Source organism: Lichenostomus cassidix, chromosome 1Aa (genome assembly GCF_008360975.1).
Source record: "Lichenostomus cassidix isolate B80296 chromosome 1Aa, HeHo_3.0, whole genome shotgun sequence".
Taxonomy (NCBI): domain Eukaryota; kingdom Metazoa; phylum Chordata; class Aves; order Passeriformes; family Meliphagidae; genus Lichenostomus; species Lichenostomus cassidix.
Window position 1 is genome coordinate 12,587,730 of NC_139480.1, and position 27,696 is coordinate 12,615,425.

General features: G+C 43.3%; 1 protein-coding gene across 4 annotated transcripts in view; it reads left to right on the top strand.

The window, feature by feature from the left end:
* The first annotated feature begins 1,343 nt into the window (after positions 1 to 1,343).
* Positions 1,344 to 27,696, top strand: part of LHFPL3 (LHFPL tetraspan subfamily member 3) — a 227,924-nt gene continuing 201,571 nt past the window's right edge. For 3 of the 4 annotated variants that reach the window (XM_085040404.1, XM_085040414.1, XM_085040394.1), the window contains exon 1: positions 1,345 to 1,852. In XM_085040404.1, the coding sequence (XP_084896530.1) occupies positions 1,384 to 1,852 (469 nt within the window). In that variant the 5' untranslated portion in view covers positions 1,345 to 1,383. Of the gene's footprint in view, positions 1,853 to 27,696 lie in introns of all 4 variants that reach the window. The other variant, XM_085040385.1, reaches the window with a different exon arrangement.

Sequence of the window (27,696 nt, forward strand, 5' to 3'; positions counted from 1 at the left end):
AGCGCGGTCTGAAACTGGTAGCAGGCGCTGCCCCTTCTTAAACTGCTCTGCGGGAAACTTGGGAAGGGCTGGCGTTGCCTCTCCATTGGGCTGTGCCCAATTATTGGCAGTCGTGAGGCAGAAATCAAACTTTGCCTGAAACAGCTGGAAATATAAGGAATGCCAGGAGTCATTTCCACAGGAGTCTCTCCCTCCTGCCGGCGCCAGTATTTAAGCGAGCGCGGCCCCTGCCGGCACCGCGCGGCATCCGGACGGCTCGCTCTGCCGAGCCTCCCGCGGCTCCGGCTGTGCCGCCGCTTTCTGCTGTGAGCTCGGGCTCGGCGCACAGGTCGGGGACTGCAAATCCAAGTGTCACTGGCACAGCAATGATTATTACCAGATGCTAATTACTCGTTAATGTATGCTAATCACTGCTGCATGCCGGCGCGCTCAGAGCACCGCGTGCCAGGCCGAAGGCGCTCGGCTGGAGCGGAGCGGCTCCTGTCAGCCTCAGCCCCGCGCCGAGAGCCGCCACCGCGCCCCACGGCTGCGCCGTGCTCACACTGCGCTCTCCTCCGCGGCCGCCATCCCGCTCCCGAGGCGAGCAGCGGCCCCTGGTGATTCCTGTCTCCCCCGGGGTCCAGGGTGAGACAGGAATCTGTCTTTGCCCCGCAAAGATTTCCATCACGCGGGAGACAAGCGTGTCCCTCCCCCTCCTCCTCCCAGGACAAGCACCGCCGCTCACCCGCCGCAGGGGACCCAGCAGGTGCCGCCCCCGGCTGGAAAGGCGGTGATGTTTTGTGCGGGGACGGGAACACCACACACACGTTCGAAACTTTGAAACCCGCTGCCTGAACATGTCTCCCAGGGCGCGCTGCATGAGCAGCGTCGGGAGCGGGTCCGCTCGGCAGCCGCTGCCCCGGCCGGGAGAGACGCCGGCGGGCTGAGGGGTGCCGCACACAGGGCTCGCCCTGCCCGCCCGGGGAAAGGGTGCCGGCGGCCCCCTCAGTCTCTCCCGCCGCCTCCCCTCGGGCCGGCCCTGAGCCGTGCCCCCGCCGTGGCGGCGCAAGGCGGCGGGACGCCCGCGGCGGGCGGTGTGCGGGTGGCGCCCGGCGGCGGAGGGCGGGCTGCGGGGCGGGCGGTGCGCGGGGCCGGCGGCGCTGCGCTGCGCCCCGATAGGCGGCGGCGGGCGGTGTCGGTGCTGCCGCCGCTGCCGCGGCTGCTGGTGCTGGCGCGGAGCCGCTGAAGCCCGACAGAGGGGCTCGCCGGCTCTCGCACGCAGCGGCGGCGGCGGAGCGCGTCGCGTCGAACGGAGCGAGCGGGGAGGAGGAGGAGGAGGAGAAGAAGAAGGAGGAGGAGGAGGAGGAGGAGGAGGAAGGGGAGGGGGGCACCTTCTCGGTGAGGATGCCCGGAGCGGCTGCAGGGACGGCGGCTACAGGAGCAGGCTCGTCAGGAGCGGTAGCAGCGGGGATGCTCCCAGCTCAGGAGGCGGCCAAGATCTACCACACTAACTACGTGCGGAACTCGCGGGCCATCGGCGTGCTCTGGGCCATCTTCACCATCTGCTTTGCCATCGTCAACGTGGTGTGCTTCATCCAGCCGTACTGGATCGGGGACGGCGTGGACACCCCGCAGGCGGGCTACTTCGGGCTCTTCCACTACTGCATCGGCAACGGCTTCAGCCGGGAACTCACCTGCCGGGGCAGCTTCACGGACTTCTCCAGCCTGCCCTCGGGAGCCTTCAAAGCTGCGTCGTTCTTCATCGGGCTCTCGATGATGCTCATCATCGCCTGCATCGTCTGCTTCATCCTCTTCTTCTTCTGCAACACAGCCACCGTCTACAAGATCTGTGCCTGGATGCAGCTGACCTCGGGTGAGTGGAGGCAGCAGCGCCGGTGCTGGGGGACTCCGCGCCGCCCTGCCCGGCACAGCCCAACCCAGCCCGGCCCGGGGGGCCACGGGCGGCTCTGGACAAACTTGAGGCGCCGGCGGCCGCCGGGGCCGGGAAGGTGTAGGGGAGCGGCGGGGGGCGGGTGACGAGGGCCGGGGGTGCCCCTTCGGGGCAGGGCGGGAGAGGGTGCCCGGGGGTGCCGCGGCACTTCGGCAGCGTCGCAGAGCGGTGCCGGTGCCTGCCCCGGGCCGCCCCGCCGCCCGCCTGGGCGTGGGCCGAGTCAGGCTCAGCCCGCAGCTCCTCGCACCCCTCCGAGGGCTGCCCGGGGGAACTGCCCGGTTTCTGTCTGTGAAGCGACCCGTGGGCACCCAGCAGCTCCAGGGACGGCAGGCGGCAGCGAGCGGGTGTCCTGCGGCGCGTGGTCTGTTGTGGAGGTCAGGAGACAATGGCAGTGGGGACACTTCGAGCAGGCGACAGTGGGTGATGGCAGCTGCCCGCCTGTTGAAGGCTAGTCCCCGTCCCGCCGTCCCACCTGGCCAAGGCAGAGCCCACTTCGCTTCCGTGGGAGGGGCTGGCGAGGTCTTTCGCTGGCGAACTGGAAGGGCAGCTGAGGTCATTGGATGTGGCAGGCATGAGTTTTGGTTGCGGTCTGTTTCACTTGTTCACAAGGTTTATTTTTCGCTGTATGTTAGAAGTGTAAAGAAAAACAATTAATTTCAGTTGCTGATTAATCTCAGAGGATCTCCTGACTTCATTTGACTTTCCCCATCGCATCCAGTGTCTCCCTGGGGAAAGCGTATGGTTAGAAAGAGGGAGAACACCAGGACATCCCTTTTTGTATTTCCGGCACAGCTTTCCCTCTGAGTTAGTGGAGAACTGGTGAATTGTGTGCAGCTGGGAGGATAAGGAGAAAAGGATGGTCTTTAGAGTTGAGATAGTAATAAAAGCAGTTTTAGCAAAACAGAAAATAATAATTCTTCAATCATTTAGGCAAAAAAAGGGCTAAAATCAAAGCATACCTGTTACATGTCCTCCTGGTACAACCCTGAAATTGAGAAGTTTTGGAATAAGCTGTTAGGGCAACAGAGCAAAATGTCACCAAAATGGGCTCACAGTCACTTTTTCAGTCCCCTTATTTGACCTACATTCGTTTCAGTTTCTGAGTGAAAATTCTTTTGAGTCTTTTACTGAACAGCTTCAGCATTACTCAATTTGCCATCTAGTCCATGAGACTTGGTGGAATTCTCTGGTTTGTATGAAATAGCTTTAACCATTTCGCTCTCTGATGATATTTTTCTGTGTGCTGTTATACATTTTTATGCTGTTTCTGTCACTGAAATCTCCTTGTAATTTCTTTCTGTATCACTTGGGGAGTGATCTGCAGGCACTTGAGGCTGATAGGTTTTCCCCCAATTCCAGCGAGTGTAGTTTTGGGTTCATTATCTCTGCACTGGGAACCCTCTTTGATGCTGGTGGCTCCTCTGTCCATTCAGTACCACGCATTCTGATATGGTCTGGTTAATTGTACACAGTCATCTCACTTGGCTCGGGGCAGAGTAAACTGTTTCATCTTTGCACCACTGATGCCTCCTCTGCTTCCTTAAGGACTTTGCTTTCAGCTGTCTCCTCTCCTTATAGCTCTGCTGCTAAAAGGTGCTATGAATATTCACTGTTTTGATGCATTTCGGCATGTTTTGTTCATGTCCAGTATGCAGTAGGACAGCACAATTTCCAAATCCCTTGCACTTTCCAACGTCAACATCTATTTATGTGGTTGCACTTCTTCATGCTGTAAGATGCTAGTGTAAGGTAGATAAAATGAATCTGATTCCTTTACTGCATTTCTGTACAGTTGAATAATAATGTTTCGAAATCCCTCTATGTGACTGATCTACTGGAGCCCAACCAGTCTATGCCATGCTGTACGCATGCAGATGTGGCTGGAGATATGTTTTCAGGCAAAGTAACACAGAATTTTTGTCATCTCCAAAGCTGGTAGATGCACTGTTGGCATTAAAAGCCAATAACAGATCTTTATGTCAGCAGAAGAAGCACTTCTCAGTCTGCTTCTCTCCAAAATTAATAAGGGAATACATGCATACCACCAAGTGGTTGTTTGCTGTCTTTCCCAATCTGTGTGTGAATGCCCTGGAAGAACAGGAATAGTGTTGGGTGTTGAAAGAGCCTGGCTTAACTGTTTGCTGAATGTTATACCTTAATTCAGTATTTACCTCACTGTTCATTTCTGTATTACTTTAAAAAGTGTCCTCAATGGGAAAGAAAACTGCCAGAAAGTCCACATTGGTTCAGGTTGTATCCCTTGAAGAAGAAAACACAGGGGGTGAAACAGAAGCAAAACTTAGGATAAAATGTGCAGGACAGGAATGTTATGATAGTAGGTTTTCTCTGAGCTATATGACTTACTTCTGTTATTAGTTTACTGTTTGGAGAGTATAAACAATAGATAATAGTAATCCTAAAATGCTTATCTCACAAAAAACAATACAGTAGTGTCATCTACATATGCATATAGTTCTGTGTAGTACAGGAACAAAATTGAATCTGAAGTAGTGAAATAAAGAGCATGTGAATATAGCTTTGATTTTGCATGCTATTATTATACCTTCATAGTGTTAGCATTCAGTTAGATCATATAATACTTAAAATTGATGTAATTTCAATCTTGTTAGAATCACGTTTCTGATGCTTAGTTTAGGATTGCAAACAAAAGCTTAGGAACTGATTTCTTTAGAAGAAATACTTTGATCACAGTCTGTTCTGCATGAGTCATTATAAATGGTCAGCATGATATATCTCTTGTTTTGAAGAGGTGTTTTTTAAGTAAGACAAAGATAACAATATCTTGAACACATACACTTTCAGTCCTCGTTACTAATCATGTCTATGTCTAGACATGTCTATGACATAATAAAGAAAAAAATTCCTAAGAAAAAGAGTATTTCCTGTGTGTACATGAGTATAACATAGATTAGATGGCCTTATGATTCAGCCATAGCTTAGACTGCCTTTTTTGTTCCATGTGCATAATGCTGTCATTTACACTTGATATTTTGAGAGTCAGTGTTGGCAGCCTCATTTTCCATCCCCTAACCTCCCCTTCTGCAATTGCAAAATCATAGGTACAAGCAGTTGCATATGCACTCAGCTAATCTGAGCAGCTGCATGAACACAAACACTTAGCGAAATCATTAGGAATTAGGTATTATGGTTCTTTATTACTCTACACCTAAAGTTTGCAAGAAACCTCACAAATAAAGATAATTCTTGAGATTTATTCCTTTATAGGTTAAGTAAATGAAACACTTCAGTTCTGTCATTGTGATTTTTTTAATTATTAGATATTTGCCATTACTTTTTTCCTTTACCAGGATGTTTCAAGCTACAAGAAAGAAAAATGTAGAGAAAGCAAAAGAAAGGCATACAAGTGTCCTGTGGACAAATAGGGTGAAACCAACACATAGATTCTTCAAGAGATGCCTAAGCCCATGCCCACAGTAAGAGGACAGTTGAACAAAACATAAAAGCTCTGTACTTCGGCAAACCACAGTCCAGTGATCTTTGACAGTGGTCTGTCACACGAGCCCCCAAAAGCATCAGAGCAGATAAAGCTCATTTTGCCCTCCATACGTTCAGTTCTCCAGCACTCATACTCAGGGACTTCCCCAGATGCATCTTGGCATTTTAAAGCTCTTGCTGGATTTTGTTTTTTGACACTTTGGTTGCTTTCTGAACCCATGTCAACTTTTAGCATTTACAGTACTCCAGAGCTAGGAGTTCCACAGCTTGATACATGTGTGAAGATTCAGCGGTGGGTTTTGTGTTTTAAATCTTGTGCCTTCCCGTTTCATTTGATCCTCTCAGCTCATGTATTGGAAGAGGCTGTTAACAGGGAACTTGCAGACACATTCCCTGTCCTGGCTCTGATTATACCTTTGCTGTATCCCCTCAGTTGTGAGACCTTTGGCTTCTTAGTCAGTCCTTAGTTGTTAGGTTGTACTCAACTTGTAGTCATTGCTGCTGCACTGCCTGTAGACAGTTCCAGTCTAATGTATCTTTTCAGAGTCTGTGGGAGCAGGGCTACACACAATATTCAAGAAAGACAAACCAGCCATTCATACAGTGCCTTAATAATACGATATTTTTCCTCCTTTGTTCCTTTCCTAGTAATTAGTGATACTAAAATTTTCCCTTTTAATGAACTCTAGGCTGATGTTTTCTCGCAACTGCCTATTATAACCCTGAGATTTCAGTCCTGAAGTGATAATGATCACTTTGGGGCACATAATTTTGTGTGGTTAGGTTTTTTCCCCTTAAAGAAATGACGTCATATTTATCTACATTGACTTTAATTTGACTTTTTATTGCCTAGTCACTCAGTATTGTAAAGTCTTTCTTCATAGTCAACCCTTATCTTAGCTGCCCTGAATGAATATCAGCAGCTAACTTTGTCACCTCACCATTTATCCTGTTTTCCAGCTCATTTATAAATAAGTGAGTAGCTCCCAAGTTCCAGCACAGATCCCTGCAGGATTCCACCATTGACCTCTCTCCACCTGAAAAATTGACAGTAGTGTCCTACCATCTGTTTCCAATTATTTATCCTTGCAAGGGCATTTATTTTTATCCTCTGGGAATCTAGGTTTTTTAAGACTTATGAATGACAGATTCCTCAAATGTCTTTTGGAATTCCAAGTAAACATTGGTAGTGAAAATCTCCATGTTACACATTATTTTATACTTTTTTGGAGAACTCTAGTAGTTTTGGGAAAATTTACTTTAAATAGATGTATTGGTGCTACCTTACTTGCTTTCATCACACAAATTTGCCATGTTTGTACACAAGCTGACATACAGTGTTTCTTTCATAGTTCTACTGATTTATGTGGTGCAGGTGTCAGTCTTTCTGTGGATCCCCAGGTTTTCCCTGGACTTGTTTTAAACTAGTTTTTAAAATTGGTTTCCTATCACTCAACTGCCAGTTCTTTGAAGCCAAAGCAGCCATAATGAAGAGGTTATTACATGCCACAGTTAAAAGTTCATTTAAAACAGGCAATTGTTTCAGAATGAAAAGGAGAAATTCTTCACTGCAGCTGTGTTGAAATCACAGCAACAAATTGAAATCAGTCTGCAGGACCAGGTGACTTTTACATAAGAGTCTTAAAAGGCTTGACCTTGATGCTCTTGGAGACTTTGTTACTCCTGTTTCACAGATCTTGATATAGGAGTAAATTCCAGAAGACAAGGAAAAAACCCAGCCTTACACCAGTGCTTGAACTGGGTGTCTTGTGGAGTCAGACACAGATCTTGTTCTTAGCCTCAGAATCCTTAACAATTTGTTGAGAGAGTAATTTACATTTATGGCTCCTAAACTTTGCAGGTGGCTCAAAAATTATTTGTTTTAAAAAATTATAGCTTTTTGTCTAATAAATTATAGTAAGGATAGCTAATTACATAGGGTGATTTGGATGTCACAATAACATGGGCTTATTTCTGATTTCTATTTTAATACATCAAATGCAGTGTAAGACTTCTAAGAATCAGAATTATGAGCAGGGACACTTTCCACTAGACACCTTCCACCTTCAGCTTGCTCAGAGATCCATCAAGCCTTGTCTTGAACAGTCCCAGGGATGGGGCATCCAGAGCTTCAGTGGGCAGCTTGTTTCAGTGTTTCACCACCTTCACAGGAAAATATTTCTTCCCAAAATCTAATCTAAACCTACTTCTCAGTTTCAGTTTGAATCCATTCCCCCTTGTCCTGTCACTGTATTCTCTTGTAAATAGTTCCTCTCCATCTTTCTTGTAGGCTCTGTTTAGGAGCTGAAAGGCCAAGATTAGGTCACCCCAAAGCCTTCCAAGCTGAACGATCCCAATTCTCTGAGCCTTTCCTCATAAGATAGGTTCTCCATCCCTCTAATTGTCTTCATGGCCTTTCTCTGGACTTGCTCCAAAAGGTCCATGTCCTTCCTGTGCTGGGACCCCAGAGCTGGTTGCATCACTACAGGTGGGGTCTCACCAGAACCGAGCAGAGGGACAGAATTCAATTTAGAGAGAAGGATGTTTGGCAGGGACCATGTCAAAGGCTTTATAGAAGTCCAGATAAGTGACATCTATAGCCCTTCCCTTATCCACTGATGTAGTCACCCCATCACAGTAGTGCACCGGGTTGGCCAGGCAGGACTGGCACTTGCTGAAGCCATGCTGGCTGTCCCAAATCACCTCCCTGTCCTTCATGTGCCTTGGCTCAGCTTATAGGAGGATCTGTTCTGGATCTTCCCAGGCACAGAGGCTGACAGGCCGGTAGTTTGCAGGGTCCTCCTTTCTACCCTTTTTAAGATGGTTACAATATTTCCCATTTTCCAGTCACCTGGGACTTCACCTGACTCCTGTGACTTTTCAGATATCAGGCAGAGTGGCTTGGGAACTAGACCAGCCAGCTCCCTCAGGACTCTGGGATGCACCTCATCAGTTCCCATAGACTTACGTATGTTCAGGCTGGTGGTCATGGACCTGATTTGTACTTGCAGTTGGAAGCATTTTGCTCCCCCAGCTCCATACTGCAGTCCATGCTCTCAAGAGGTGTGGGAAGGGAGGTTTCCACTGAAGACTGAGGCAAAAAAGAGTTGTTGAGTACTTCAGCCTTTTCCTTGTCCATTGTTACCCGTTTTCCAGCATTGCTTATTGGAAGATACATCTTCTTTGACCTTTATTTCTGGTCAATACACCTGTAGAAGCATTTCTTGTTACTCTCTGCATCCATTGCCAGGTTCAATTCCAGCTTCAAAAAAAATGTGGGAGGAATCCTACTGATAGGAGAATTATGAAATTATGTGTTATGGAAAACAGTTATTTAGAAGAGAAATTGGAGACTGTGCTAGATGGACATCTGCACGTGAGCTCTCACTGCTGTGAAAAAGTCCAATGTTGTCCCTAAATGTGTATGCAAAAAATGGGACTGCCTTTGCCCACAGTGTTCCCATGCCTGTTCTGTCTAGGTCAAATATCTTTCAAGATGCCCTTTCAAGTATAAAGTAGAAAGGATCTCAGAACTGATTTAAATAAATGAAAGAAGAAGAGCTAAAGGGATGAATTTTCTTGCTATTCAAAGGAAGATTAAAAATTGACAGATGATGGCGTATGAGGACCTACAGGGGGAGATTTCAAGTCATGCAGTGCTCCTTAACTTGACAAATGCTGTGTTTGGAAGCTGAAGTTACACAAATTTGCATTAGCCACGAGGTATGTACATTTGTAACCTTTTAAGTTTCATTTTTCATTTGTTAATTTTCTTTACTAACTCACCAGAAGCAAAGGACCTTAATCAACAGTGCTGCCAGCTTTTGTTGCCACTATGTACCCCACATGTAAAGTGGGGAGGCACATGGGAGGCAAAAGGGAGAGGAAGACAAGTTCAGGAATATTGAGCAGGTTTTTGAGCTTGACTTTCATAATTGATGCTGATTTTAATAAGAGCATTAACACCCTCATGCCACCTGCAGGGTGAGGTGACTGAAGTTATTTAGTGGTCTCTGAGCACTAGTGAGTGTTGGACCATCAGGGAGAAAATTCAAAAAAATCAGGGCTCTTGGAGGCTCTGACCATGGTATGATGAGTATTGCCTCTGCATTTTGGGGAGATGGGGTGCTGGAGCTGTGCAGGCAGACAGAGAGGAGAGAAAGAGCCAAGTGCTCTCCTTGCCAAGAAACAGGCTGTCTCATCAATCCCATAAGGACATCTAATTCAAGCAGACCTGGTGCATGTGCCTCTTTTTCCCAGAGGAGAAATCATGCTGCCAGTATGATCTTCTGTGTGTTCAGCTCCAGAGGAAAGTTTCCCACTGGGTTTAATAGAAATCCCTAGGGCCTCCCTCATCCTTGCCTGGGAATGCCCCATGGTAGCCTGTACTCTGCTGCTGTAACACTGGCTGTGATGAGTGTTGCTGTTGGGAAATGCTTGTGTCCTAATGTGATTCAGAAGGTAAATTGGGGAGGTTGGAAAGATGAACTGAAGGTTTTAGTGGGAAGTTGTGGGTGAAGGGAGTGATGGGGCTGTGCAGCTTTTTCGGTTTCGTTACTTTGGAGTTAACAGTTTCAAATACTTCATGCTTGGCTATAAAAATGAGGGTAAAAGGTGTATCATGTGAACAGTAGAAATGAGGGAGAAATGCCGAGCCCAGTGTCTTGTCTCTAAGTAATTTCTTTCCCTGAGCACCCTGTGCCCATAGTACCAAATTTTCTCCTGCATCCCATGATCTCATGCCTTTGGTAGCTAAATTCTCCAGCTCCTCACAGGCTCCCCATCTAGGGCACAGCATGTGCTGTACCTGGCAGAAAGCTATTTGTCTCTTGGTTTGATGTCCTACAGTTGCCATGTAGATTTGTTAAAGGATAAACTATCCCTGTCTTTCCACTGGTGGGAAATTTGGATTCTTTCTGCTTCCAGCTTTTTCACAAAACTTGCAGGAATTTGGTATCTTGAAGGCTTGTAGCATCAGTCAAATTTGGTTGAAATTGGTCATCAGGCTGAAAATCATACAGGCACATCAGTCTTGATCCCAGAGGGAACCTGTCTGAAATGTGTCATGTATGAAGTGAGTATCTTTTATTTGTATGAGTGATTTGAGATTTTGATAGCAAAACTTGTTTTTTCAAGGATAAAGGTGTTATGGGAATGAATAAGAGATATTTTCTTTTGGTTTAGAGTGTAATAAAAAATTCACCATCTTATAACTCTCCCAATTGCCTTTTATGAACATCCTGGGGGCTGTGGTCCAGTGTTTGAAAAACAGTAAGATAACAGAATAGTAAGATATAAAAGGAAATGCATGAAGTTATCCAGGCAATTTGAAGATGAATACCATTTCACTGGGAAAAAGTATATGTGTGAGGGAAAAAAGAAGGGGAGAAAGAAACTGGGAGAGAGTTTAAAAGAGGAGAATATCAGCTATTGAAATGTGGGGAGCTGAGAACTTAGATATGGTTAGGAAAGAGCATGGGGTTTTGGAAGGTGGCTGGTGTCAGTGCCCCTCTATTTTTTTGCAGCTGAAGGAACATCACTGGCATAGGATACAGCTGCTGCTGAGTTCATTCAGGGATTCCTTCTAAAATTTTAATGAAGAAAATTGCTATATGCCAAAATGAAGCCTGGAAGAGGAAAACATATGGATATTACCAGCAGTAAAAAGGCATGGAAGAAAAGAAGGCTAGATCTCAAACATTAAGGTTATTTTACCTTTCGAGAAGTGAACCTTTTTAGCACTGTGGTATAAACAGCATTAGCTTTGATCTTGCAAATATAAAGACAGCAAACATACCAGAACAGAAAAGCTGTGGTATGATCAGATGGTGTGGACTCAGTATTTGAAAACTAACAAGATCCAGCTATGAGGAATGGCAGGGTCACAATACTGAGGCATCACAAAGGGAAAAATAAAAATATTTTTTCTCAGAAATGGTGAAATGAAAAAAAAGACATGAAAAAGGCTATAGCCTGGAAAATCTGCAGAATTCGATAACATCGGTTGCTCTCAGCATTGTTAAAAATGCAGTGGCAGCAGCATGACAGCGAATAGCTAGAATATGCATTACTGTGTGGAACAGTGTGCAGCTCCCAATTACTAAGAGAGAATTATGGCTAGAATCCTTAAAAAGGGAAATATAATAGACTTCAAGATCTAGCTGTTCTAAGAAAGATATTATCCATCTTCACATTGGCATTCAGAGATGCAGAAGACTTGAAGCAAGCTGGCCTCAGAATGAGAAGGTCATACTTACCGGGGGAAAAGGTTCCTTTATTTTCTCCTTGAGAAGCCAGATGCAAATTTATGAATTTCATTGATTTTAAAAGGTAGCTGATGGCGTCTGTGGAGAGCCTCTTTGACACAAGCACATCATGTGCTATTTCAGAGAATATTATTCAATCAAGTAATTGAGAGTGCATCAGAAGGAGAAAGCTACTGAATAAACGGTTTGAAATAATTATTAAAAACCATCGATGAGTTGTGACACATTCCACTTTCTTTATTTTTCTGGTTATCTTTGAAAAGGAAAAGTTTATAGAGAAGAAAGCTAGGCATGGTGAACTTGCAAGGTCAAAGGCAAATATTCTGAGTTCAGAAGTTCAGAACACACTACTTGTGAAACCTTGGGAGTTTCTTTTGTTTACTGCTAGAAGTCAAAAGTCACATGCCTGACTTTGCAGAAGTTGATTGAGTAAGGTGAGTGGTTTCATGCAATTACCATGGCCAGGATGTGTCTTGTCCTGCCGTGCTAGACTGCAGCTCTGCAACCTACTATAGTTTGTTGGTCATGGTGAACCTCCTATGCAGCAGAAGTGTGAATACAACAGGACAAGGTCCCTTAGGATCAGGGAAGATTTTAGGAATGTCTCTCCCTCCCATTTGACCTTTTGCCTCTTCCTGTGGGGTAACAGGCATCTGGAGTGGCTGCAGGAGGTGAATGCTCCTCAGCTCCATGGAGTTTCTTGATGGGAGCAAGAGCCTTGGAGACGGTTGTTTTGCCCAGATGTAACAACATGTAAGCATGAAACATTGACATAAATGATCCTGTGCCTCTTGGAGAGACATTTTGGTACTGAGCCATCTCAGCTTGCCAGGGCCCAACAGAGGGATGTGGTTGCTATGCCTGTACCCACAAATGAAGCATGTCCAGAGTCCCCTTCTGCTGTAGAGTCAGCTGGCACACTGGCCAGTGTCCATATTACTCCATTTTTTACCTTCTAAAACTGGGTCACTAGACTCATTCTGCCTGTTGGGAACCATTCCTGGCATATCCTAACTTGCAAACTGTGCCCTGGCAATATTTTGGAAGATTGTAAGATGGAACAGACTTAAAACCACTCCTGTGACACATGCTGGGGGACAATTCTAACAATTTAATAGTGTAGACAGTTGAGTTTCAATGCCTGGGAATGCTCCCTGGTACTGCTTCATTTTTCCATGTAGACATTACCAATATGTAGCCACGTCTCAAAATGAGGAACTTAAGAATTGTTTGTGCAGGAAAGTTAAGGTAACATGAGATTTAGTCCTTTAATTTGAACCAATTTATAACTGCAACTTAGTGCCATAGTATAAATTTCTGATTTGCTTTGTTTAAATAGGCAACAAATAATCTCTGGATGAAAAATTTACATGAAATGTAGTTATCTTGGAAACTAAACTTAGTAATCACCTTGAAAAAGGAAGATGTTTATAACCTTTGGCAAGACGAAGAAGTGATCAAAAATGTGGAACAAACCATAAAAAATGTTTTTCACTTAAAGATAGTGGAAGAATGTTACCCATGAGCCTAAAAATAATAAATGAGCCTTTTCTCTGATGTAGACTGAGTGTTTCAAAATCAGATTTCCCACAGGTATCTTCAGCTTGGCTAATACACCTTTGAACATTATAAAACTGTTATGCATTGAGTGTATATACTTAAGAGACATTCAGTGTAATTTCACAAAGACTTAATTCAAAGTTTTAAGATTAATTTCATGAGAGCAGTATTAGACTTTCCATGAAAATAAAATTATTAATCCTTGTAGCTTTATGGTCCTGTAAAGGAAGTTAATTATTACTTGGTTGCTGTGTCTTAGTATTTAGCATTCCTATTACTGGTGAAGTTATATTAGACCATCATTAAAATAGAAAGGTTGAAATTGCAATGCATGGTCATTACACTGGAAAAATATAGTCCAAAACATTCTAAACATGCAGATGTCTTACCAGCCACAGTCACTTGTGTTTAGTTCCTGTCAACAAGGGGACAGTGCTGGCACAGTGAAAGGCCATGCAGCTCAGGGTGAGTAGCAATCAGTGGAGATACTCAAAAGCCATTGTGTCACAATCGTGAATAAGCTGCTCTAGGGGACCTGCTGGGGTAGGGAGGTGGTGCCTTCCAGCATTACCCACTCTGTGGTTCTGTCAGTGAAGAATGTTCACCAAAGGATGGCAGTGGGGCAGCGAGCAGTGCTGCCCTGAGGAGGATATCCATGGTCCTGGCACATCCTCTCTGAAGTATTCCCAGCTGATTTAGGGCAATGCTGACATAATTATGGGATGCACTGTTATATTTCATGTGGGATTCTGGACACTGATGTCCAGTTCTGAAAGAGATGACAGTAGCTGCAGAAAGGAAATCCAGTGAACAGTGACAGTTCTAGGAAGAAGAAAACTAGGAAGATGTAGTTAGTTTAATGTGGAAAGAGGAAGGTTGATAAGATGTGTGTGACTGCTGACTAAAAACACGTGGAAGGGCTTAGAACAAGAGGAAAATAATACAACTGTTTGAGCCACCGATTTTTCTTTGACTTGATTTGGTTTCCTATACTTTTTCCAAAGGTGATACTACATGTCGTGTAGCATTGTTAGAACAAATTACAGCCTGTTGGCCTACTTTGCTTCATGACACTTTAAAAATCTCCAAAGTAGTTTATGAACCCTCTGGAATCCATGGACTGTAGAGTGAAAACTAATGATTTTAAACTCATGGCTAACAGTGGGACAAGAACAAATGGATATTATCTGGATATAAATCACTTCAGGCTGAAAATTAAAAGGTGGTTCTAACTATTAGAGCAGGAAGGTTCTACAGGAACTTTGTGAAGGAAGGATATTTGGTAAAATAGTGAGCTGTGTACTAGAAACAGATGAATATCTGAAAGGGATTACAGAATGCCATGTTTGTAGCAGCCTGTGTTGTCCCTCTCTTTCTCATTTCTGAAAACAAACTCATCTGGGTGAATGCTCTTTTCTGTTCTACTCCCATTTGTTCTGTTTTTTAAACAGTATCACTCCTATCTCAGTGACTTCTTGGTTTAAAAACAGTCAGTGACCAAGATCTGTAGATCTGTCAAGTGAAGCTCATTCCTGCCTGGCATTCTGATCAAACACACAAGAGTTTTCCTTAAATTCCCAGGAATACTGTAAAACATTGGCAATAAAAGCAGTTGCAGCCATGTTCTTCATATTTTCTCTTTGCCATCAACATTTTCATGCAACTTGGATATTAAATTTCCCTAAGAAATTATCATTTATGTTAGCTTAATGCTGGTGTTTAAAAGTGAAAGCAGTCAAAAAAGAAATATTTAAAATATTCTAAAATACCAGGGTTTCAGGAAAATCATTTTACAAACCATCTATGTTCTAGTTCTATGACTAACCTGGGCTGTGGTTTTGATAAGGATGTTTCCTGTTTCCATGTTAGCTTCCCATGCACCTAATTATTTTGTTGTGCTGCTACATAAACAATCTTCCTAAATAGTTAAGAAACTCATCAAGTCTCTTCATCTTGTTGATAGGCAACTACACATGTCGTGTTTTGTGTGAATAGCTTGGTGCCAAGTATGTTGGGTGTTGAAGAAAGAAGGAGCTCATCCAGTGGTCCTTGTTCTCACAGGATGGGTGACACTGAGCTCCCTGTTCATCCTGGCTGCCTCTTTTCCTGTGGCAGTTTCAGAGAGGGAGAGAGGAGGGAGCATTTTGTCAACAGGATAAAGAAGTGTTTGGTGCATCAAACAACTGTATTTAAGGCACACCCTGAGCTTCCAGTGAAACACTGTTGATTGTGTACACATCTATGAAAGCTCTTGCATGCAGAATGGATACTGACAAAAGGCTGTTCAGGATTTTGCACCTTTAGAAGGACAGATCTGTGGGTACAAGGTGAGGGTTTAAATTTAGTTTTACTGAATTCAGCAAGTTTATGTTTGAACCTAAGATTGTATGTTTAATAACTGAGGGTTAAACATATAAGACAGCATTTCATTTAATTTTAGCTGTATGGTACATTGGAGGAATTGTGCTGAGGCAAAAGTGAGGTTGTCTGTGAAATTGTTGCTACATTTTTGTTTCTTCGCAAGAGATGTAGTTTCTTTTATTCCCTGGGGCTGCTTTTTCCCAAATCAGCTCTGAGCCAAATGCAAAGCACACTTCCACAGACAGTTCCATTTTACTTTACACTTCATCAGGTGATGGGTAAGCATAGATTCGAGAGCAGGGATGTGCCAGAGAATGTGCAATGAAATACTCAGCTGCACACATCTGGCTCAGCCTGCCAGACAGCAGCAGGGTGAAATGACCATTGGCCTTGGCAGACCTAACCTGGCTATGGCAGGGTCAGCCAAGTGTTTCTGCAGTTCACCCAGGAGTGTCCAGGCTCTTAGGATATGATGTCAGTCTGTGGCAGCCAAGCCATCAAGCAGTTGCCTACATCCAGTTGTCTGGGCTTAAAATGCCTGGGGGGTCCTGGCTGACCTCTGACTGCTTTTTCAGCAGGACACAGGTCTTCTATAGATTCTCTGTCATCTACATACAGAGGTCTCACAAGCAGAAGAACAGCTCAAGGGATCATTAGGCACCAGCATGCTGGCCAGTGAATCAAACCCTGGTTCTACTCTCAACTTGCCTGTAAAACACTTTCACTTAGGTTTCATGGTGGGGAGCTGAATTCTGCTCTCTGTAGTTATGCTTCCTTGTGTCTTGAATTTACAAAGTTGAGTTTAGGGAGGATTGTTTCTGATTAGCAATATTCTATCAATTATAGTTCCTCCTTAATGCGCTTTTGCCTGGGATTAAAATAAAGCCACAGTGTCATAAATACAGGTATCAGAAAATGATAGAGGCATTTGAATTACCTGATGCTAAAGGAGATTAGTGGATAGTGTATAAAGAGCAGCAAAATATGTATTGGCAATTGCTAAAGAAAGCTGTTGTATTTATTGCTTCCATTTATCATAGTACTAAAAGTTAGGTTCTAATCATTTAAGTAAATACCTCAGTTCTGCTTAGATTCAGTGATGCCTGGCAGAGAGGAATAAATATATGTAGTAATGTGCACCTAACATCAACTTCTGAAAAATTTGAATGGCCTAAAATGAAATTGTGTAAGTATTTTTTATGTAAGTTCTGCAGTGCCTTAGTTCTTGATGTTGTATCCTCAACAGACATTGTGATAGGTCATTAATTTATAGTGGATTTAGCCAATTGAAAATAGGAGCAAGGAAAGTAATTGTAAACGAATGTTCATTCTTTTGCTCTGTAAAATAATGTGTTTAAATTGTGAATTCTCAAGCTCTTCTAGAGTACATGATGGTATTTTTGTGCTGGTCTAGAATCAGTTACTGTAGGTGAAAAGCTGGTTGTTTCAACAGAATACATCAGCTGAGCAAAGGATTTATAAGCCCATGCTTTGATGGAGTTGAAACATGTTTTAAATGCTTGGCTTAATTGAAATCTGAAAAAAATACCCTCCTATCTGAGGTTATGGATGTCAATCAGATATTTCCTGTATGCTCTTTTTCATTATTTATACAAATACACACATTACAATAAATAATAGGGTTTCAGATCTCTACCGGAAAATTTAGAAGTTAACTTCTAAGGACCATTCAGCAGTCCTGACTTGGTACTGAGCAACCTTATTCTTGAAAATAATCTCATTGTGTTGGTTTCATCCAGTATTAAAGGACCTATTCATTCTTATATTAGACTTAGTTAAGGCTTCTAAAGAGGAATGCCTGTATGATCATTTGGTACCCAACATACTGCTGGCATGGAGCCATGTTAGGATGCAGTGGGAGACAGTAAGGTGGAGTTAATACATATTTTACTACTGCAGAGCTTAGAAGCAGCTTTGAGTCAGCATGAGTGAAATGAATTCACTAGGTCTTGGCTAGTGTACCAAATTGTCACATGCTGTAAAATGTATAAGCACATATTATATAAAAAGGTCTACAGCAAGAATTGCCTTAACAGCTGATTAGAGAGCTGTAAAATTAAGTGTAATATCACTCCTTTAAAAAGTAGAGTATACTCTAAGTATTTTGTCAGTGCAGTGTGAGTCAGTCCCCCAAAGAGCAGGATCCAGTTGCTGTCTCTCAAGGTAATCAAAGACCACAGGAGTGAAAGTATTTGTGCAATCAAGATTATGAAGATCCAGTGCTACCTGAGTAACTAGCCAGGTGACTGTTTGTAATACATTTATATTTCTTGCTAACCTAAATAATTTAAGTAATAATAAGTTTCCAAATTTCACAGTTATCCAAAACAAAGTGAAACCTTACACTGAAGTTACTGCTTTTTGTCTCTCCCTCTCTCCTTCCCTCCCTTTCCAGTGCAATTTGTGTTCCCACAGCATTATGTCCCTACTGAGATGGCAAGCCCCCTGGAGCAGGGACTGGATTTCATTTGGTGTTTGAACAGAGCCCAGCATAAGCTGAATCCTGATTGTGGCCTCCAGCTTTGACTGCCGTGCAAATTGCAGCAGAAATAATAATTATTGTTTGAATTGTAGCTGAGTGGTGTGAGTAGCACAAGCTTGATGAGCTACCCAATTTGCAACAACAGTAACTATGTACTGAGTAGAGCCTGCTGTGCGACCTTGGGGAAGTCATTTCACCTTTCTGGGCTTTCCTGGCTGCAAAATGAGAGCAAGATAATTTCTTTAAAAATGCTCTACAGGCGTGGACTGTTATTACTGCAAAGAACTGATTGCATGCAGATTCTGGTCTGCTTTGTGCAATGTGACCTCTTGCCCTCAGAGAAACTCAGAGATCTCTAGGCCATCTTAGAAGTAGTCAGTGTAAACAAGGAAAAATGGTAATTATCTAAAAAAGGAAAAGGCAAAAATTAAACATATTTGTGGATGTACATCACTGTGAGCAACCATCTGTAGGATGATAAATAGTGGCATACATATATAAACACCCTGCGTTGTCATTCCAAACAACATATTCTGTGTGTTTATCTCTGCATTAATGAGGTACTCGGCTCGGTTTTGACATCTGTCACTTTGCAGTCATGGCAGTACAGATCTGAATTTGAGAACAAAATTCATGGGGGATTATTTCAGCGTTTCATTCTGTGAACTGGAAGTACTTGTGATGCAACACATTTGGCCAAACTATGTTTTTCCCTTGGATGCCAAGACCAAACTGAGTGTGTAACATAACCAGATGACATAGCTTGAAATGCATCGGTTCAGGAACCCAAGCAGGCCATCATCATCATGGGCAGGCTTGAGAGGACTGCTTTTACACAGGGAAAAATGACTGACAGATTAGCAAAGTTTAGCTAATCCTATTTATTTGGTCACTTCAGCATTCAGCAGAGTGTTACACTTCCTTTTTGACTCGCTTTTTCTTTCAGAAAAGAACTGCAGCATAGCCAGATATATAGCTCATGGCTCATTTACTCACAGTGGCAGTGAGTGCCTCTACAGTGATTCTCTTTTGAACTTACATGAATGACAGATTGTTCAGACCACTGGTTCTCAGCATCCCCAGCATACTGGAGTGCTGTAGGGTGTCCTGTTGGCAAGAACTGCTGCAAAGAACAGAAGTACACTTGATATGTGAGGAGTTACCAAAGACAGTCGAGCCACATCCCGGGACCTTGCAGATGAGCACACTAGCTTTAAGTTCACACAAGATTTAGCATTTCGCTTTTTCCTTCTTCCTGTACATGTTCTGGTTGTTCAGCTGTGACTGCTTTGGGTGGATAATTGATGGGATGCAGGAAAGATGGCATGCATAGAGAAGAGGATCTGTTTACAGAGTGACTTAGAGGAACAGCAGCCAACACTGATTTTCTGCAACTGAGTGGAGAGAGGCAACCTCACCTTGATCAGAAGGACCAAACCTTGGAGACTTTCAGTGCACTGTGCTATGAAGCAGAATTTAGTTTAAGTCTCAAAAAGGAAGGAGGACTTTCTCCTTCTTCACTGTTGGCTCCACTCAGTGAAGTATTTTCCTTATGAATACATTTAGCCTTTTTGAAAACAGTCTATGAAACTGTTCTAATTCTCACATAAGGCATGCTGGTGAGGAAATACAGGTAGCACAGAATTAGAGGAATGGGTAAGAAAGCACTCTTTGTGTGGTCATGGTTGATGGCTGCCCAAGTGAACTCTACTGTAACATTTTAAAAGATGGGTACTCATTTGTGGTGCACTGCTGCAATCTAGATCCCTGGTGTCTGCAGAATAGAGAACCTGCAAATTGTCTCTGAGAAATTATCAAAGGCTAGTCATGCTATGTATGCTCTAGTTGTCTCTTTACTTGCAATTCTGGCAAAAGAACTGATGTGAGTCTGGAAGTAAATGGATAATAGTGAAACTCCAGGAAAATAATCCTTGCTATTGTACTACAAGTATATCTGTTTCTTCTCTAATGCAAAAACCCATCTGGGAAGATTTTCCTTCCAAAAAGCACGAAAGCAATAAGAAGATAACAGTTTTCACCCAAGGCTAGTAATCTGGCAAAGATCTGGATACTGTTCCTGAGCTGCGAGTTTTAGTGCTACCTGCAGAGATGGTGGATGGATAATTTCAATCACAAACACTTAGAAAAATCTGACGTGGGGCACTGTTCCAGGAAAGCAGTGCCAAGGATAATTTTATTCTTCAGTGAGTTTTTGGGTGGTACTTACCTTATGCACTGAGAACCTTTTATAGGCTATTTCTTGAGCCACATTTTGCCAGTGAAACTTCTGCTCCACAGCCAGAGAACACTTCTGTCTGGGGGGAAAAAATCCATAGTGTTGGCAGCAGATTTTATGACATATTGGGTGATGTCATTAAGGGAGCTGTTAGCAATCTGTCATTTACAGAGCAGCTTCGACTAGTCAAATGTAAGGGAAGTGATTTAATTCCATGTCTGCTTGGATTTCTCCTATATAATCAGTGGAGGCTCAGGAGAGTTAGGAGGCCCAGCATGATACTCTCCTGATTACTTTGCTGTCATTTCCAATTTATGGCCTAGAATGCATGAGAATAAAGTCTTCATGCCCAGAGGGGCTCATGAGGGGTTGGTGCAGGTGCTCCCCCAAGACTTTCAGCTGGGGATAGCTGCACAGGCTGAGCACTCTTGTGCAAGGACTAACTGGAGTGACATAACCTTCTAACTCAGATTATACAAATGGTGGTTGCTGATAAATGGCAGGGACACCTCCTGCAGAGGTCCAAAAAGAGGCACATGAGAAGCATTCTTCCTAAGGGAGGCAGCACATTAACCCACCTTGTGCCTATCCCCTGAAGATTTTTGTGCCTGTTCAGCTTTCTATAAGCCTTCATTTCACATGAAAGTAACTTGATCCTGTCTTCCATGAGTTTTCCCATGAAGGGGAAGTGAAGGTATGGATGTCCCACAATGGGGACAACTAACAAGAAATGGAAACAGGACATGTTCTTATGCTGCCTTTTTGAAAGCTCCTCAGCTCTTCAGTGTTTCTGTTGGATATTTGTGGTTTCGGTCAAAGAGGAGAACAGCAGAAAATTGTCCCAAATTGTGCTTTGAACAAGCTGCATAGCTCATCTAGCATCCTCCTGCTTTTCCTGTAGGAAACAGAAAGCTGGCTTGGGAGTACCACCATCAGGAACCAAGCTGGTCCTTCTCCCCATCACTGCAGGGTGCAGAATGTAGTGCTGTGATGCTCATGTGAGGATACACCACATTTTTTTGCTCCAGTTTGTTGCCAAAGGCTGTGGAAAGCAGAAGCACAGGTTGCTTCAGAAAAGGATTAGACAATTAAGAGTGAAGAGATCGAGTGATGGCTATTATATGTACTGGTCTGCATGTTTGTCACAGATTCACCCTGGGGGGAACAGACTGGTGGGAGTAAGGATGGTGCAATGGGGGAGAAATACTTCAAACTCATCTTGCTTCTAAGTATCTGATATTGTCTGCTGTTGAAAATATGAATCCAGGCTAGATGAACCTTTGTTCCCGCCAAGTATATCCACTGTTGTCTATTAATTGCTCCTCTGCAGGTAGGTTTAAGAGAGATCATTTGTTCTTTCTGTGGGCAATGACATATTCCAGCACTAAGTGCCAGTCAGAGGATTGCCTGAGCATCAGCATCCTGTTTTGAATCTTGAAAATGCTTCAGGAGACTTTTTCTCTTCATAAAATGAATTCATGGATCTACAGACTTCAATGCCAGACAGGTCCATTAGTCAGCTTTACTGGGTAACACACCATGGAGTTTTACCAAACTACTGCTGTACAGAGCAGTATGCTAATATTGGTTCCTTTACTCTGCTAGAAACTGTAATGAGGTGCAGTGAGTGTTTGCTGCCAGAGTCAGGACCATTCTTTTCCTTTCCCAGGAGATGGCTACTGCGTTGATTTTCCCCAGATATCCTACGATTTAAAAAATACGGTTGTGGCTGACTAAGTAGATGGTTTGTGCATAACATCTGTGAATGAGAAAGTGCCCTAAAGTAGGAGCAGTGTCTCATGATACATAGTTAGCATTTATATAGTGGCTTTCAGCCAACTGTTTCAAAATATTTTTTACATAAGGATAGGCATAGTTATCACTCTACCAGTTTTCAGCAACTGAGGGCAAAATACTTTTTTGTCTGCCAGTTTTTGTGTTACATCAGTAGCAGAGCCCACAATAGAGTTCAGCCTCTTCCTCTGCTCTGTTGTTGTCTGGGTCTAATCAAACTGGTACGATTCAGGCACAGCCAGGGCTTGTGGCTGTGCAAGTGGCTGAGCTTGAAAGGAATGGAGGACCATAGTGCCATGGCAAATGGCACTGTTGACATGCAGCCATTGTCCTCGCAGTCCTAGGAGGTGGCAGGAATGACATGGTGAGGATGAGAGGCTAGAGGTGAGAGTCACAAGGTGTGAAGGTACATTACATGGTGGGAATCAGAACTGGCAGCAATGTGGACTCCGATGGAACTGTTGATGGTACTTGAATTCTTAAATTTGACTGTAAACTAACCCTGAATCAACTAACCATAGGCAGTCATGAGCCAAGACCCTCTAGAATCAAAACTCTTCATGAAAATACAGCATCACAAACCCCAAGTACATTTTGGAAGGACTAATTGCCATTTAGAGTCATATCCTTTCTGGTTGTTATCTCCAGAATTTGGTCTAGAACTCTGAAGGTTAGTGTGACATTTTTGTGTACTCATAGATCTCCAAGAACAGTCTCTCACATGAATCACAAAATTTCTGAGATACTTGGTGAAATTCTGAGGATGAGCAAAAATGGGGACAAAACAACAATTACCTCAGAAACTGCAGCCTGAGATTCAGCGGCAAACAATTCCAGATGTATGTTTTTTAGGATAGAAGAGTAGCCTTTAACATGGTAGGAAAAACAGCTATTGAGACAAAAATTTAGAAATTTAGGTAAAATGACAGGGCTGAATGATGATCCTGTTTTTAAAAAAGGTTTTACGTGGAGGACAGAAAAAGAGCAGAAAGGGTAAATAAGCCTACAAGAAAATGTATGACAGTAAGTGCTAGCATGTAAAGAAGTGTTAGAAAATGGAAAAATACTTGAGAGAAAAATTTGTCTATGCAATGATTGTCTATAAAAGCAAAGTTTAATACAAAAAAATCAATACTTGTAGGTTTTTTAAATGTTAATTATATCATTTCTAATAAGCTACAAGGCTTACATCCTTATCACAAAATTCCTCTAAGCAGGAATTAAGAAAAAAGCAGAATGAGATTTTCAATTTTGAAAAATAGATTGCCAAGAGGGGAGGTTTTTTTTTTTCTCCTTCTGATTGCAAGAGAATAAGTCTGCAGTGTTTTACTGAAGAACAAGTAGTACTGAGTAAAAGAATAATTGAAAAGTGATTTTTCATGGATTTTTCTACCTTTCTGTTCTCTGTGCCGGATTTTGTTGTGCTGTCTAGATGAAATATTCACAATGATGCTGACCCCCTCCCTTGTGCAATTTGTCCAGTGTTTGCTTGGTGATGTTCAGAAGTAGTGGAGCAGAAAATCCCTTGCTACAGCCAGCATTTGCTGGGGATTACTCTTCACACTGGTATATGTTGAAGGAGATTCACTGGACGAAGTGATGTAAATGGCTGTATGACTTCAAGACTAGAAATCTTTTTTGAGTGTGATCCAGCCAAACACCCTGAAAAGCTATGTTCTTTTTTTCCTTTTTGAAATGGGTAAAAATACTGAAAATTCTGAGCAGTTCTTTGAAATGTGCATATTTGAGCTTCAGGTTAATGAAAGAGGTAAAGATAGTGCTGTCTCTTCTCTTCAATTCCTAAGAAGAGTACTGTTAGGGTTGACTGTGGCTCCTCATTTCCAGAAATAATGCTGAGTATTTGCTGTTGTGTTGTTCCTGTGCATACTGACTTCACTGCACTGCAGTGTGAAGGGCATTCTTAAGTATGGGGCTTAAGCCTCAGTTAATTGAACCATCTGGATGAGTGTATATAGAAATACACATTTGTCTTGCAGAGTGACCAAGGGATTTGTGTTCTCTCTGCTAATTTGTCAATTTTCTTAGAACTCAGACTTGGGAACTCATCAGAGTGGTGACTCCTGGTTTCTGGGCAGGTCATGCTTCTCTTTGGGTGTTCAGAGTCACTCAGAACACTTAGTTACATACCAGCTTCTGCCCCATAGCCTGTCTCCATTGTCACCTGTATTGTCCCCTTCTGCTCATTACAGACAGCTAAGGATGGCTTAAAGCAGAGCAGGTGCAACCTGCAGTGTGAATGTGCCCTTGGCTGCTATGTTCTGTGTGTCAGATGTGTTGCAGTGGCCACCTGGCTCCAGTGCTGGCATTTTGGGACCTGGAAACATCAGAGAATTATCTCTTCCAGCCTAAGAAGGTGTGTCAGAGAAGCAGAGAGGACAGCAACTCATGTCCTGCTTCCTGCTTGAGCCTCTCGTGTTCCCTAGGTATCTCATGCTGTTTTTATTTCTCTGTAAAATAAAATCCTTCCCAAAAAGTCTCATCTCTTTTTGATTCTTTTCTGGCAGTTGATGAAAAAGGTTTGTGGCAAACACCCAAGAGGACAAGTCTCACTGAATTCAGCACCTGTGACAGGAACTTACTGCCTGTCTGGATAAAAAAGGAAAGGGCAGCCCTTTGGTGATGGGGGCAGTCAAGGAAACTCTCAGTCACAGGCTTGCATCTACTGTTTGCACCTCCTGGGACTGTAGGCAAGTAACACTCCTAGTTTTATTTCTGTCAGTCAGCTGGGCAGGAGAGGATGTTGTTCTGGCAAACCCAGTTATTCCATGCAGTGGGGAGGTTGTTGAGATAGCTGGGGTGAAGGAGAAATGCAGATGGTGTCAAACATGCAGATAAGGCACCAGGAACATGTGCATGGTGAAAACAGGCCTGTGATGCTGCTGATTGCATGGAAGAGCAGGCTGTAAAGCCATCTCAGGGTAAGTGCAGGTGCCCTGTTCCCTTTGTGGGGCACCCATGGGGTGCAGATGGAAGGGGTGCAGCTGGGATCTGAGCCCTGCTGTGCTGAGCACTGAGAGGTACAGAGGCCATTGTCACCCAGAACGTTCCATGTTCAGAACAGGCAAGGCAGGAAGGGAAGTGGTGGCAGAGAGGACAGAGATGGCTCAAGCATGGTGCCTGGAGAGCTGGGAACACAGCATCTACTGACCTGTGATCCAGTCCAAGCCACTCAACTCCACTGCCCAAAAATGGTCTTGGGAGGTCTCTTTGGGCTGATGTCCATGGACTGAGCTGAGTATTTTTAAAGAATATTCTGCCAAACTTCACTGAGAGATATTAGTGGTAATGGCATGTCATTTGCTTTACACTGCTCATTTCAAATTGCTTGGTCTCTTTCTCTAAATCCCTATAGCACAGCTTGGCTCTGCCTCTGTACCTGTGCTTGCTAGAAGTTTTTATACTGAATAGCTGCCATAAATGTACAGTATCAGCTTTCCTAATGTGGTTAACTCAATATTTTTTCATTATTTGATTTTTACAATATCAAAAGGTCTGAGTGCTTTTATGGATGGATGACTAGAGAATATATTTTTGTGAAAAGGATCTCTTTTTTAGTTAGGAAGTGATTCTAAAAATGCCTGAAAAATCCTTAATGATATTTATTCTACTCATATGACCTAAAAATAGCTAAAGCAATTTGAGTAGGAATGAAAAATCGCTTGCATATGGAGTTTCAGCTCTAAGTGGAAGGCAACCTACTCTCAGATCAAACAGTGAGGTAAAAGTCAGGATTTTCTAGTTTTGAATTGCAATTTTGATACTTTGCAAAACTACTCTTAGTGGCTTTGAGCACATCATAGACTTTCTTCTTTAAGTCAGCTATGTGAATCACTTGCTGCTGATGTCTGCTGAAAAATGTGTTAACATTTCTAGAAATGCTTAATAAATAACGTCATGCTACTTTGTAGTTGGGATGTGTTTGGATATGACCTGTAGCTTCATTTCATGTACACCATGCCACCCCACCATGTTGGCTGGGTTCCTTTGGGAATTACTGTTGGAGAACAGGAGGTTAATACACAACTTGTTAAAAGCCTGTTTGGGCCTCAGGAAGAAAAGGTTTCTCATTCCTGCTTTGCACTCTCTGATCACTCTCTGATCTAAGAGCAGTTTGCAAACTTCCAAGAGCTGAACCTTCCAACCCCAGCAGCAGCAGGGCAGCTCTGCTGATAGTTAATGAGGAGATAATTGAGGCTGAGAGGAACTCACACCAGCAGTCTAGACTCCAGTCTAAGTCTGAAGATGCTGGCTAAGACTGGTTCCAGGTTGCTTGGGAAAACTGTGTCATGTCCAGGTCTGTAACCTATAGCTCCAGTCTCTTAACAGCCAGATTACCCCTGCTAGGGCTGCCAAACATGCCTCTAAATGGAACTCCATGCAGAGTAGTTCTTGCTTGAACTTGGGAGGATTTTCACTGTATTAGAGCACAGCTGGTGACCCTGACATGATAGTATGTCCTAATTAACAAAACATTTCATGCTATGTTTTCAATGAGGTATTATTTAGTATTGGATGGCCTTTTCTGTCTTTTTTTTTCTTTATAAATGGAGATGAATCCAGGTTTGTCTAAGGCCATACTTCTTGTTGCAGCAGATGACAGTGTTACAGTAAAACTGTGTAGTGAAAAGCCTGTTCCTGTGAAATCTCCCAAATGACAGTCCTCTCGTGTGGATGAAGGGATTCAGGGACCCTGAAAGTGTGGTCAGTAGGAGTCTGATGCACAGAGGCTAAAGAAGCACACACACTGTCTATCTGCAATGCCAGAAGGACCTTGCTTTAGTTCAGTGTAAGAGCCAGGAGAGCAGCATGAGATTGCAGTAAGAAGGGAGAAATGCCTTTTTTTGTGGCTGAAACTTTGTGCACTGGTATTCAGGCTGGTCTCTGTGCTGGAATCTGGTACAGAGAATGAGGTGCCTTTTCTTTCGTCTGGAAATTCCATCTTCATTGATTTTCATACACCAAAAGGACAAAGAGGTTTGCCTTGAACACCTAGTATGACCTTCTGGTTGATGTGCCCCAGGCTACCCTGATTTAATTCACGTTTAAATTAAGGAAAGAAAAAAAAGAAACAGAAACTGGATTCTCCTGGCAGTTCACCAGGTTCCTAACCAACTTGTATTTCAAAACTTTTAATATTACTACTTCTCCTGCAATTACTATTTCTTTTCCAGTTTCTTTCTAGTTCAAATCTGGATTAGAGAACACCATTTTATGTGTGGTTTTTCCATTCCTACCAAAGGCTTTGCATAGGCATCAGGCTGTAAAGCAGGACTTGTTGCAGAAGCACTGGAGGGCTGGGTAGGGGCAGGATGGATCTTCACTTTGCTGCTGTGTAGCTGAGTGTAAGAGAGCAAAGACACCCAGCACAACAGCCTGGGAGCAAAGGACTGTGAGGAGGCTGGGTGTGCTTATAGGGAGATGAGCTGGAATTCCTTACCCTAAGACCTGGAGGTGTGGAAGAAAGCTATCTAAGTAGCTTGCCAGCTTAAGATTATTTTGATAAGCTTTGAAGCTAGTCAGCAGATGAGATGGTTTAGGAAAAGGATAC